Source organism: Staurois parvus, unplaced genomic scaffold, assembly GCF_062004578.1.
Source record: "Staurois parvus isolate SC_StPar_1 unplaced genomic scaffold, SC_StPar_1.0 ptg002184l, whole genome shotgun sequence".
Classification (NCBI taxonomy): Eukaryota; Metazoa; Chordata; class Amphibia; order Anura; family Ranidae; genus Staurois; species Staurois parvus.
This window is the reverse complement of record NW_028319980.1, coordinates 1-12,524: the sequence shown is the minus strand read 5'-3', so window position 1 is coordinate 12,524 and position 12,524 is coordinate 1. Positions and strand designations below refer to the sequence as shown.

Below are 12,524 nucleotides of genomic sequence, written 5' to 3'. Positions count from 1 at the left end.
TTGACAGATGCACCTGACCTGCATTTGACCACCTTCAGACTTGCAGCTGACCTCCTTCTAACCTGCATTTGACTCCCTACTGACTTGAGTGTGACCCCCTTCTGACCTGCATTTGACTCCCTTCAGACTTGCAGCTGACCTCCTTCTAACCTGCATTTGACTCCCTACTGACTTGAGTGTGACCCCCTTCTGACCTGCCTTTGATCTATTGACCAGCAGTTGACCCCTTTCTGATTGGCTTTTAACCTTCTTCTGACCTGGAGTTGATCCTCTTCTGATTAGCATTTGACCTCCTCCTGACCTGAAGTTGACCCCTGACTGATGTTTAAATCCTTCTGACCTTCATTTGACCCCCTTCTGACCTGCAGCTGACCCCTTTCTGAACTGCATTTGACTTCCTTCTGACTGGCAGCTGACCTGCCCCAAGTGGGTTTTGCATGGCTTCATGGTGTCAGTCTGCAACAGTGCTGTTATTGGTTGGATCTCCAGGTATGAAACATTGCAAGAAATTTACCAAAAACAATTTGCTGAAGAAAGCTGTATAGACTGAGCCATTACACCAAACGTATTGAGACTTAGATTTTGGGTTTATATACACTACAAGAATTGGGTATTAGAAAATATATACTGTCTCTGGTCTTAAGCTGACCTGCAGGGGTGGGATCCTGCTGTGGCAGCAACCCAATTGGTCACTCACCCAAACCAGATCCATGCGGCAGGTAGGACCACGTCTGCAGCTCGAAGCCTCCACCATACTTCTCGGTGAGCTGCTCAGACAGGGGTTTCTCTGACGTCGTCTCCACGGTCCCCGAACAGATGAAGGCTGCTTTAAGTAATGCCCCTGAGGAGGCGAAGACAACATGAGATCAGCCAAACCCACATGACACCATCCCTGAAGACGCCTCATTATGACAGTCACCTGGAGCCTGAGGCTGGCAGTAATCCTGCATATCGGAGAGACTGTGACAGGTCAGCTGCGTCTGGAGATCTAGTCCGCGGGGGCCACTGGTGCTGCAGAGACACAAATGTGGCTCAGGAATCCTCCTCGCCCGAGCACCTATAGGCCGCTGACCATCGACCAGAATCGCGACATTCACCACGGCCCCTCCATGTTCATATGTGATGGGAGGGGTGTCACTCCACCCCCCTAACAATGTCAGAAGAAAATAATGGATAAGTGGAACTATGTACTAACATTATAAGCATTGTACAATTGTAGGCTGATTACCATATGGAGTGGCAATATCCTGCCCCAAACTTGGTCAGCTCACTTACCAGACATGTCAATGCGCGCCGGACACTCTGCGGTCACCCACTGTCCCTGGGGCGGGGGCTTCTTCTCACCAATAGACACAAACTGGAAGGATGACATCACCGCTCGGCGGATTAAGATTTGCTCCGCCCCTTCATAATGACGAGCTGCACGCAGAAGAAGAGCAGGTCTGTGGAAAGAAGGCGTCTGATTAGACAAGGTACATCTCACATTGGCCACCATGTTGGGTTGGGCTGTGTCATAAAGCCAAAGAACTGATGGAGGATTTGCAAACATGAGCCACTCTGGGTTTGGATACTTCTGGGTAGTGATGGTACTTGCTGCTAAGTCCCACCCCCAGACATTCCTAGTGGTCCATTATTATGATGAGTATCCTCACTGGCCAACAGGTCAGGAATTTGCAGGTCACAGGAAGGGGCGGGTAAGCTTTGGCACTATGAAGCTATTGGAGGTTCACTTTTCCTATTTCCAATTATACAGATCAGTCACTGCTTGTTTCTCTGCTTGTGCAGGGTGACTGGTGTTGTCTCTGCCCGATCCTGTGGATTTCTGCAGGCAGCCTGTAGTAGATGGGGACTGCTTGGCAACCCGCATAGCTCTGCTCTCTGTACAAGCTATGTACAGCAGAGTGATGGTACTGCTACTTTTGGTGATATCTGGGTTTGCAACAGCATTTGGTTCACACAAAGTGGATGTACACCAATTGGCTATAACTTTATGACCACCCACCGTAATCTGTCGAGGCATGGGCTCCACTAGACGTCTAAATGTATGCTGTGGTATCTTGCACCAAGATGTCAGTAGTAGATCCTTTAAGTCCTGTAAGTTGTGAGGTGGGGCCGCCATGGATTGGACTTGTTTTTCCAGCACCTCCCATTGATGCTCGATTGGATTGAGATCTGGAGAATTTGGAGGCCAAGTCAACACCTCACTCATTGTGTCCCTCAAGCCATTCTTGCATTCATTAGACTAGGCCACCTCCTTCCATTGTTCCGTGGTCCAGTTCTGATGTTCATGTGCCGATTGTGGGTGCTTTTGGCTGTGGACAAGGGTCAGCATGCGCACCCTGACTGGTCTGTGGCTACGCAGCCCCAAACACAACAAACTGTGATGCACTGTGTGTTCTGACACCTTTCTATCAGAACCAGCTTTAACTTTTTCAGCCTTCGCTCCCTATGTGTACCAATGGGCATTAGCCACCCATAGCCCTGTCTCTGGTTCGCTGGATTTCCTTCCTTGGACCACTTTTGGTAGCTCCTGACCACTGCAGACCGGGAACATCCCACAAGAGCTGCAGTTTTGAAGTTGCTCTGAACCATTCGTCTGTCTAGCCATTACAATTCGGCCCTTGCTAAAGTCGCTCAAATCCTTATGCTTGCCCATTTTTTCTGCTTTCAACATCAAATTCAGGGACAACATGTTCAGAATATAACTGGATACTAACATTTATAGGTAAAGTTGATCCAGGGAATATCCGATTGCCTCTCGGGGGATCAGGAAGGAATTATTTTCCCAGCAGGAGCAAATTGGATCGCGCTTTGCTGGGTTGTTTTTTGCCTTCCTCTGGATCAACTGTGGGTGTAGGATTATAACTATTTTTATTTTCTATGTTTGAACTGGATGGACTTTTGTCTTTTTTCAGCCAGACTAACTATGTAACTTGCTGCCTTATATATCCCACCTGTTTTCAGTTGACATTGTACCAAGATAAAATGTTATTCACTTTACCTGTCAGTGGTCATAAAGTGATGGCTGATAGGTATAGATCTTTGTGGCCGTTGAGTATATGTAAATAACGTATTTGTGCCCAGAGTTTAATTTTAATATTTGTGTGTTCAGTATCTGTTGATATCGCTCCTCCTACAGATTATCACTGCCAGCAATTCCACCTACCTGCTAAGCCATTTCTGTCGCTCCTTGGCCATCAGTCTCACGCCCTCTGCGATGTCTCCCTTCTCCAGCAGCAGATAGCCAGGAGCCCAAGCCTTGTTAGCTGCTGGTCCACTCCTCAGGCCCCCCTCTCCTCCTGCCATGCAGCCCAGTAGGTCAGCAACACAGGCCAGGGCTCGTGCAGCGACTCCAGCATCTTCAGTCTTTGAGGCCACTATGAGGGAAAACTGGTCACTACCTCTCCGACTCACACCACATGCAGTGAGTTCAATGTATATCAGTACTCACCATTGTCCAATGTGTCCAGCAGCCTCTGGTAGGCACCCTCCTGCACGGCTGCCCTTATAATGGGCATCAGACTCCTCTCCTCCCTGGCCAGCAAAATTCTGTTCACCTTTTCCAGGGCCTGGCTGAAAAACACCTCCCTACGGGCCTGCAGTGACCTCTCCTGGTCCCGATGTTGCCAGATCTGTTGCCAGGACATACGCCAAGAATTGTGCCAACGCTGCCTCAGGCGTTCACAATCTGAACCACCAGTCCCTGAACGCAGGAACCAGAGGATGTCCTCAACACCCAGAGACTCGCTGGGGTGAAGGACGGGAAAGAGGGGGGCGGTCAATACGCTGCGCTCTCTACTACAATGTTCAGAACCCCAAAGATGCCTCTCACTGAAAGACATGAGAAGAGAGGGGGATGTAAGGATATACGAGAGCTGTACACCAGGGAGAGAATGTCGTCTGTCCATTCCACTCACCTGATACCCGTTCTAAGGAAAAATTCATCCCAGGGGAGGTTGAGGTAAGTGGGTGATCCACCTTCTGCTGGAAACTGGGGGGGGACAGCAGAGTGTTATGATATCATTTTAATAAAGACACATTCAGAGTCAGCAGGAAGATGGTGAGTGAGGGCCACTGAGGAAGAGAAAGGGTCAGTGAGGATGAATGAGGGTCATCAAGGAAAACTGAGGGTCACCGAGCAAGAGTGAGTGATGATGTGTGAGGTTTATGATGAGTGAGCATCACTGAGTGAAGGTCAGTGACAATGAGTAAGGGTCATGGAGGATGAGTGAGGGTCACCGAAGAAGAGTGAGAATCCTTAAGAGGTAAGTGAGGGTCATTGAAAGGTTTGTGAGGATGAATGAGGGCCATTGAGAGGTTTGTGAGGCTGCGTGAGGATCATTGAGAAGTTTGTGAGGATGAGTGAGGGTCATTGAGAAGTTTGTGAGGCTGTGTGAGGGTCATTGAGAAGTTTGTGAGGCTGCGTGAGGGTCATTGAGAAGTTTGTGAGGATGACTGAGGGTCATTGAGAGGTTTGTGAGGCTGCGTGAGGATCATTGAGAAGTTTGTGAGGATGAGTGAGGGTCATTGAGAAGTTTGTTAGGCTGCGTGAGGGTCATTGAGAAGTTTGTGAGGATGAGTGAGGGTCATTGAGAAGTTTGTTAGGCTGTGTGAGGGTCATTGAGAAGTTTGTGAGGATGACCGAGGGTCATTGAGAGGTTTGTGAGGCTGCGTGAGGGTCATTGAGAAGTTTGTGAGGGTCATTGAGAGGTCAGTGAGGATAAGTGATCATTATTGGGAGGTCGATGAGGATGAGTGAGGGTCACTGAGAGGTCAGCGAGGATGAATGAGAATCATTGAGAGTTAATGAAGATACCTGTTACCTGCAGTTGGTCGTTGGTACCCAGAAGGCTGTAAACGGTCAAGGAAAGATTCTGGATATGGATGGGATGGGCCTGGAGAATGACATCATTTAGATGGTACCCACGTAACCCTGCTCCTCCTTCGGGAGCAATGCCAGTCAGAAGACACCCGCTGCCCACATGAAGGGGACCCTATGAAAAAAGCTCAGTGTAGAAGCACGGCATTGCTTTAGCCATCATTATTAGCACCGGAGGCATAGATGGTCATGAGAAAGGACTTATCTCCAATACAACTTACCTGTAGATGGCAGTTCTGTATTACACTACCCCGACGCAAAGTCACCTCTCCACTCAGCAGACTGTTCACCACACAGCTCCCATCTTCTATCAGATCTGGATTCTAAATGGAGAAAGAACAATACACTGACCACACTTCTAAACCAACATCCCCATCCTGGGGTCCCCCAGTCCCAGGTAATCCGCATTTCTGGGTGCCCTACGCTTAAGCCCTCTCACTCCATCCCCATCTCCCAGTACCCCACGCCTATTCCTATCCCTGGGTCCCCCGTCCCATACTCTTGGTCCCCCACCATAATTGCTATACTTTAGTCCCTAATCCAATCCCTGGGTCCCCCATAATCAGGTCACCCATCCTTGAGTATCCCACCCCCATCCCCAGGTCACCCACCCCAATTCCTAAGTCCACTATCCATCTTTACCCCTTGGATCCACTGACCCCCATCCCTTGATCCCCCATCCTTTACATACTGTGACAAATGATTGTGCCATCTTCTTCCCCTGGGATCCTTGTGAAGCGGCTTTTATCAGACTTGTGATGTGATGGTGAGCAAAGAGGGACAGGTACTCATAGATGCCATCCGGGATGTACACTGCACAGACAATACACATAAATATTACACGCACACTGGGGGAGATTTACTAACACTGTGCTCACAGAATCTGGTGTAGCTGTGCATCGTAACCAACCAGCTTCTAGGTTTTACTGTCAAAGCATAATTGAACAAGCTGAAGTTAGAAGCCGATTGGCTAATATACAAAGAGAGAGAGAGGGATGTGTGAATATATAATTTCCAGGGGATTTTCTATCCTACCACCATTTTGGGAGGATTACATTATTAATTAGACTTTTGGTCATTATTGATGAGGCTCCACCCAGCACTGTCTCCATCCTCAGACTGGTCACACTGTACAGTATGGAGGATCCTTAGGATATGATAGGAGGGTCACAAAATTCCTCCCATTTCCTATTATAACAAAAGAACAGATTGTTAGAGTTTCAGATCTTCAGACAAGACAGAGAAGCCCTCACCCATGCTCAGGGGAAGCTCATGCAGTTCCTTCCATAGCACCATCCGGGCACTTTTAGAGCGATCACTGAGCCCCGATGCGCCGCCCAGAAACGCATCCTCAGTGACATCCTCACACATACTCATTAGCACATCCAGGAACAGGGAAATCTGCAAGACACAACAAATCCCATTCCTGACTATGGAGACATCAGTGCACAAAGCTGGGGGAGAGAACCCCTACAGATAATGGAGACATTTGCATAGTACTTGAGCAGCACATGGGGATAGAGCCGCCCATTACTGACAATGGAGATGTCTGCACAGTGCACAAGCAGGGGAACAGAACTGCAAAGTACATGAGCAGGGGGACAGACCCACCCATTCCTGACCACAGAGACGCCTGTACAGTACACGAGCAGGGAGAAAAAGCCACACAATACACGAGCAGGGCGATAGAGCTACACAATACACGAGCAGGGAGATAGAGCTACACAATACACGAGCAGGGCGATAGAGCTACACAATACACGAGCAGGGAAACAGAGATACACAATACACGAGCAGGGAGATAGAGCTACACAATACACGAGCAGGGCGATAGAGCAACACAATGCACGAGCAGGGCGATAGAGCTAGACAAAACACGAGCAGGGCGATAGAGCTAGACAATACACGAGTAGGGCGATAGAGCTAGACAATACACGAGCAGGGCAATAGAGCTAGACAATACACGAGCAGGGCGATAAAGCTACACAATACACGAGCAGGGCGATAAAGCTACACAATACACAAGCAGGGCAATAAAGCTACACAATACACAAGCAGGGCAATAAAGCTACACAATACACAAGCAGGGCAATAAAGCTACACAATACACGAGCAGGGGGACATAACCTCTCACATACCTCCAGGGGTTCTGCTCCAGAGTCCAGTCCCTGGTATGTACATCCGTCCAGAGGAGAGGAGGCCAGAGTGCCAAGAAAACGTTCTGCTGTCTCCGAGGAGAGGAAGACAATTCCGGACACCTGATAGAGACACAAAGTTGGATTATTCATAAAGGAGGAGCAATAAGCACAGTGAGATCAGTCAAAGGGTCAGTCCATCCAAACGTGACATTTCTGCTATAGATGGAGTGTGGTGTATCTCAATGAAGGAGACAGATCTCCCTATTTTAGCTCTCAGGGGCCAGAGACACCCACAGACATCCTGGGGACTGGACACACCCACAGGCAGACATTTTGAATCAAATCTGATACAAATCCAACACTATTACTGGTGTGACACCAGAGAGACCCGAATGGAGGCCGATCACACCTCAACCTTCTGACTGCCACTGAGGTCACACAATACTCTATGACAGTGTAGTCCTGGCTAATACACTGGATGGGGTGACCAGTATCTCCATCCTCTGTCATCTATAGATATAGAAAAACACAGAAGGAGGTTGGATCTCCATGGACAGGGATGTTACCAGGGGGACTTGTTGATCCTCCAGCAGACAGGCCCGGATCCTCTGCTCACACCCTCGGTATACGATGTCTCTCACTGTCCCCTGGAACACACAAGAGGAATTCTCAGTTCCAACTCATTGTCCACACTCCCCTCCCCCCAACGCCAACCTACCTTCCCATCCGTCAAATAGACCCCATGATTCCGCGCGTATTCCAGAGATCCCGGGAGAGCAAAGACTCGCGCACCACAAAACTGGTTCCACTCTATTCCTGAACACAACAAGAACGGAGATAACAGGAGTACAGAGAGGATAGATGGGATGCAGCAAGGGAGGAGATGACAGGTTGGCAGCAATGATCTGTCACTGACAGGAGCACAACAGGGAATGAAGAGGACAGGAGCACAGAGGATGGATATGACAGGACCTTAAAGAGGATGGAGAGGACAGACGCAGAGAGAGAATGGATATGACAGGACCTTAAAGAGGATGGAGAGGACAGACGCAGAGAGAGGATGGACATGACAGGACCTTAAAGATGATGGAGAGGACAGACGCAGAGAGAGAATGGATATGACAGGACCTTAAAGAGGATGGAGAGGACAGATGCAGAGAGAGGTTGGGCATGACAGGACCTTAAAGAGAATGGAGAGGACAGATGCAGAGAGAGGATGGATATGACAGAACCTTAAAGAAGATGGAGAGGAAAGACGCAGAGAGAGGATGGATATGACAGAACCTTAAAGAGGATGGAGAGGACAGACGCAGAGAGAGAATGGATATGACAGGAGTTTAGCAAGGATGGAGAGGACAAGAACACAGTATGGATTGAGATGATTGTAGCACAGCAATGATTGAAAGGATAGACAGGACAGAAGCACAGAGAGAGGATGGATATGACAGAAGCACATAGAGCAGCGGTTCTCAACCTGGGGGTCGCGACCCCTTTGGGGGTCGAACGACCATTTCCCAGGGGTCGCCTAAGACCATCGGAAAACACATATTTCCGATGGTCTTAGGAACCGAGACACCGCTGCTGTCTCCGGCGATGTGTGGGCGGGATGATATGCTGCTGTCACCTGGCCACACCTCCGGGATCGCTCAGCAGCTCCGCCTCCTCGCCGCTGATTGGCCACCGGAACTGTAGCTCAGGAGAGGCACACAGGCGGCCAATCACCGGCGAGGAGGTGGAGCTTGGAGAGGAGGAGCCGAGCGGCAGCGCGCGTACATCAAAGAAGACCGAGGGAGCTGCCGGAGCGAGTGAAGAGGAGAGCGGCCAGAGAAGGAAGACAGCTGACAGGTAAGTGAGAGAGCGAGCCCAGGCTGGAGCAGGGGTCAGCAAAGTAAGTATCATTGGTGTCAGTGGGAGGAATAGTGCCCCATCATTTGTGTCACTAATACCAACGATGGGGCACTATTCCTCCCCCCACTGACACCAACGATGGGGCACTATTCCTCCCCCCACTGACACCAACGATGGGGCACTATTCCTCCCCCCACTGACACCAACGATGGGGCACTATTCCTCCCCCCACTGACACCAACGATGGGGCACTATTCCTCCCCCCACTGACACCAACGATGGGGCACTATTCCTCCCCCCACTGACACCAACGATGGGGCACTATTCCTCCCCCCACTGACACCAACGATGGGGCACTATTCCTCCCCCCACTGACACCAACGATGGGGCACTATTCCTCCCCCCACTGACACCAACGATGGGGCACTATTCCTCCCCCCACTGACACCAACGATGGGGCACTATTCCTCCCCCCACTGACACCAACGATGGGGCACTATTCCTCCCCCCACTGACACCAACGATGGGGCACTATTCCTCCCCCCCACTGACACCAACGATGGGGCACTATTCCTCCCCCCCACTGACACCAACGATGGGGCACTATTCCTCCCCCCCACTGACACCAACGATGGGGCACTATTCCTCCCCCCACTGACACCAACGATGGGGCACTATTCCTCCCCCCACTGACACCAACGATGGGGCACTATTCCTCCCCCCACTGACACCAACGATGGGGCACTATTCCTCCCCCCACTGACACCAACGATGGGGCACTATTTCCCCCCCCCCTGACCCCAATGATGGGGCACTATTCTCCCCTCCACCACACTGACATCAATGATGGGGCACTATTCCTCCCACTGACACCAATGATGGGGCACTATTCCTCCCCCCACTGACACCAACGATGGGACACTATTTCCCCCCCCCCCCCCCCTGACCCCAACGATGGGGCACTATTCTCCCCTCCACCACACTGACATCAATGATGGGGCACTATTCCTCCCACTGACACCAATGATGGGGCACTATTCCTCCCCCCACTGACACCAACGATGGGGCACTATTCCTCCCCCCACTGACACCAACGATGGGGCACTATTCCTCCCCCCACTGACACCAACGATGGGGCACTATTCCTCCCCCCACTGACACCAACGATGGGGCACTATTCCTCCCCCCCACTGACACCAACGATGGGGCACTATTCCTCCCCCCCACTGACACCAACGATGGGGCACTATTCCTCCCCCCACTGACACCAACGATGGGGCACTATTCCTCCCCCCACTGACACCAACGATGGGGCACTATTTCCCCCCCCCCTGACCCCAATGATGGGGCACTATTCTCCCCTCCACCACACTGACATCAATGATGGGGCACTATTCCTCCCACTGACACCAATGATGGGGCACTATTCCTCCCCCCACTGACACCAACGATGGGACACTATTTCCCCCCCCCCCCCCTGACCCCAACGATGGGGCACTATTCTCCCCTCCACCACACTGACATCAATGATGGGGCACTATTCCTCCCACTGACACCAATGATGGGGCACTATTCCTCCCACTGACACCAGTGATGTGGCACTATTCCTCCCACTGACACCAGTGATGGGGCACTACTCCCACTGACACCAGTGATGGGGCACTACTCCCCCCACTGACACCAGTGATGGGGCACTATTCCTCCCACTGACACCAATGATGGAGCACTACTCCCCCCACTGACACCAATGATGGGGCACTACTCCCCCCACTGACACCAATGATGGGGCACTACTCCCCCCACTGACACCAATGATGGGGCACTATTCATCCCACTGACACCAATGATGTGGCACTACTCCTCCCACTGACACCAGTGATGGAGCACTACTCCTCCCACTGACACCAGTGATGGGGCACTACTCCCCCCACTGACACCAGTGATGGAGCACTACTCCCCCCACTGACACCAGTGATGGAGCACTACTCCCCCCACTGACACCAGTGATGGGGCACTACTCCCCCCACTGACACCAATGATGGGGCACTACTCCCCCCACTGACACCAATGATGGGGCACTACTCCCCCCACTGACACCAATGATGGGGCACTACTCCTCCCACTGACACCAATGATGGGGCACTACTCCTCCCACTGACACCAATGATGTGGCACTATTCCTCCCACTGACACCAGTGATGGAGCACTACTCCCCCCACTGACACCAATGATGGGGCACTACTCCCCCCACTGACACCAATGATGGGGCACTACTCCTCCCACTGACACCAATGATGGGGCACTACTCCTCCCACTGACACCAACGATGGGGCACTACTCCTCCCACTGACTCCAACGATGGGGCACTATTCCTCCCACTGACACCAACGATGGGGCACTATTCCTCCCACTGACACCAACGATGGGGCACTATTCCTCCCACTGACACCAACGATGGGGCACTATTCCTCCCACTGACACCAACGATGGGGCACTATTCCTCCCACTGATACCAACGATGGGGCACTATTCCTCCCACTGATACCAACGATGGGGCACTATTCCTCCCACTGATACCAACGATGGGGCACTATTCCTCCCACTGACACCAACGATGGGGCACTATTCCTCCCACTGACACCAACGATGGGGCACTATTCCTCCCACTGACACCAACGATGGGGCACTATTCCTCCCACTGACACCAACGATGGGGCACTATTCCTCCCACTGACACCAACGATGGGGCACTATTCCTCCCACTGACACCAACGATGGGGCACTATGCATCCCACTGACATCAGTGATGGGGCACTATTCCTCCCACTGACACCAGTGATGGGGCACTATTCCTCCCACTGATACCAACGATGGGGCACTATTCCTCCCACTGATACCAACGATGGGGCACTATTCCTCCCACTGACACCAACGATGGGGCACTATTCCTCCCACTGACACCAACGATGGGGCACTATTCCTCCCACTGACACCAACGATGGGGCACTATTCCTCCCACTGACACCAACGATGGGGCACTATTCCTCCCACTGACACCAACGATGGGGCACTATTCCTCCCACTGACACCAACGATGGGGCACTATTCCTCCCACTGACACCAACGATGGGGCACTATTCCTCCCACTGACACCAACGATGGGGCACTATTCCTCCCACTGACACCAACGATGGGGCACTATTCCTCCCACTGATACCAACGATGGGGCACTATTCCTCCCACTGATACCAACAATGGGGCACTATTCATCCCACTGACATCAGTGATGGGGCACTACTCCTTCCACTGACACCAATGACATGGCACTACTCCTCCCACTGCAAAATTACAGTTATGAAGTAGCAATGAAAATAATTTTATGGTTGGGGGTCACCACAACATGAGGAACTGTATTAAGGGGTCGCGGCATTAGAAAGGTTGAGAACCACTGACATAGAGGATGGAAAGGAGAAAAGCAGATCCAGCAAGACTTGAAGAAGTTCTCAGTTCAGGTACATTGATACATCAGACCTGCAGTTACAGCAGGAACTGTTTGAGCTGCAAAGGATAATAGGAGAAGAGTTATCCTCAGGACTCACGTGGCACAGAGCGCAGAGTCAGTGTCATGTCTGTGCTGCAGACCCAGACACCGGGAGGAG

The 12,524-nt window shown here is 51.4% G+C and overlaps 1 protein-coding gene across 1 annotated transcript in view; it reads right to left on the bottom strand.

The window, feature by feature from the left end:
- The window catches only part of LOC149431661 (L-fucose kinase-like), a 22,172-nt gene extending 9,654 nt beyond the window's left edge, over positions 1 to 12,518 (bottom strand). The window contains exons 1-14 of the mRNA XM_089665419.1: positions 12,465 to 12,518; positions 7,736 to 7,833; positions 7,584 to 7,664; positions 7,018 to 7,137; positions 6,133 to 6,280; positions 5,571 to 5,692; positions 5,101 to 5,202; positions 4,824 to 4,994; positions 3,918 to 3,991; positions 3,452 to 3,831; positions 3,167 to 3,377; positions 1,276 to 1,442; positions 920 to 1,147; positions 698 to 841 (exon numbers count right to left, since the gene is read on the bottom strand). Of these exons, the coding sequence (XP_089521545.1) occupies positions 698 to 841; positions 920 to 1,147; positions 1,276 to 1,442; positions 3,167 to 3,377; positions 3,452 to 3,831; positions 3,918 to 3,991; positions 4,824 to 4,994; positions 5,101 to 5,202; positions 5,571 to 5,692; positions 6,133 to 6,280; positions 7,018 to 7,137; positions 7,584 to 7,664; positions 7,736 to 7,833; positions 12,465 to 12,492 (2,074 nt within the window). The 5' untranslated portion in view covers positions 12,493 to 12,518. The remainder of the gene's footprint in view (positions 1 to 697; positions 842 to 919; positions 1,148 to 1,275; positions 1,443 to 3,166; positions 3,378 to 3,451; positions 3,832 to 3,917; positions 3,992 to 4,823; positions 4,995 to 5,100; positions 5,203 to 5,570; positions 5,693 to 6,132; positions 6,281 to 7,017; positions 7,138 to 7,583; positions 7,665 to 7,735; positions 7,834 to 12,464) is intronic.
- Between the last annotated feature and the right edge of the window lie 6 nt (positions 12,519 to 12,524).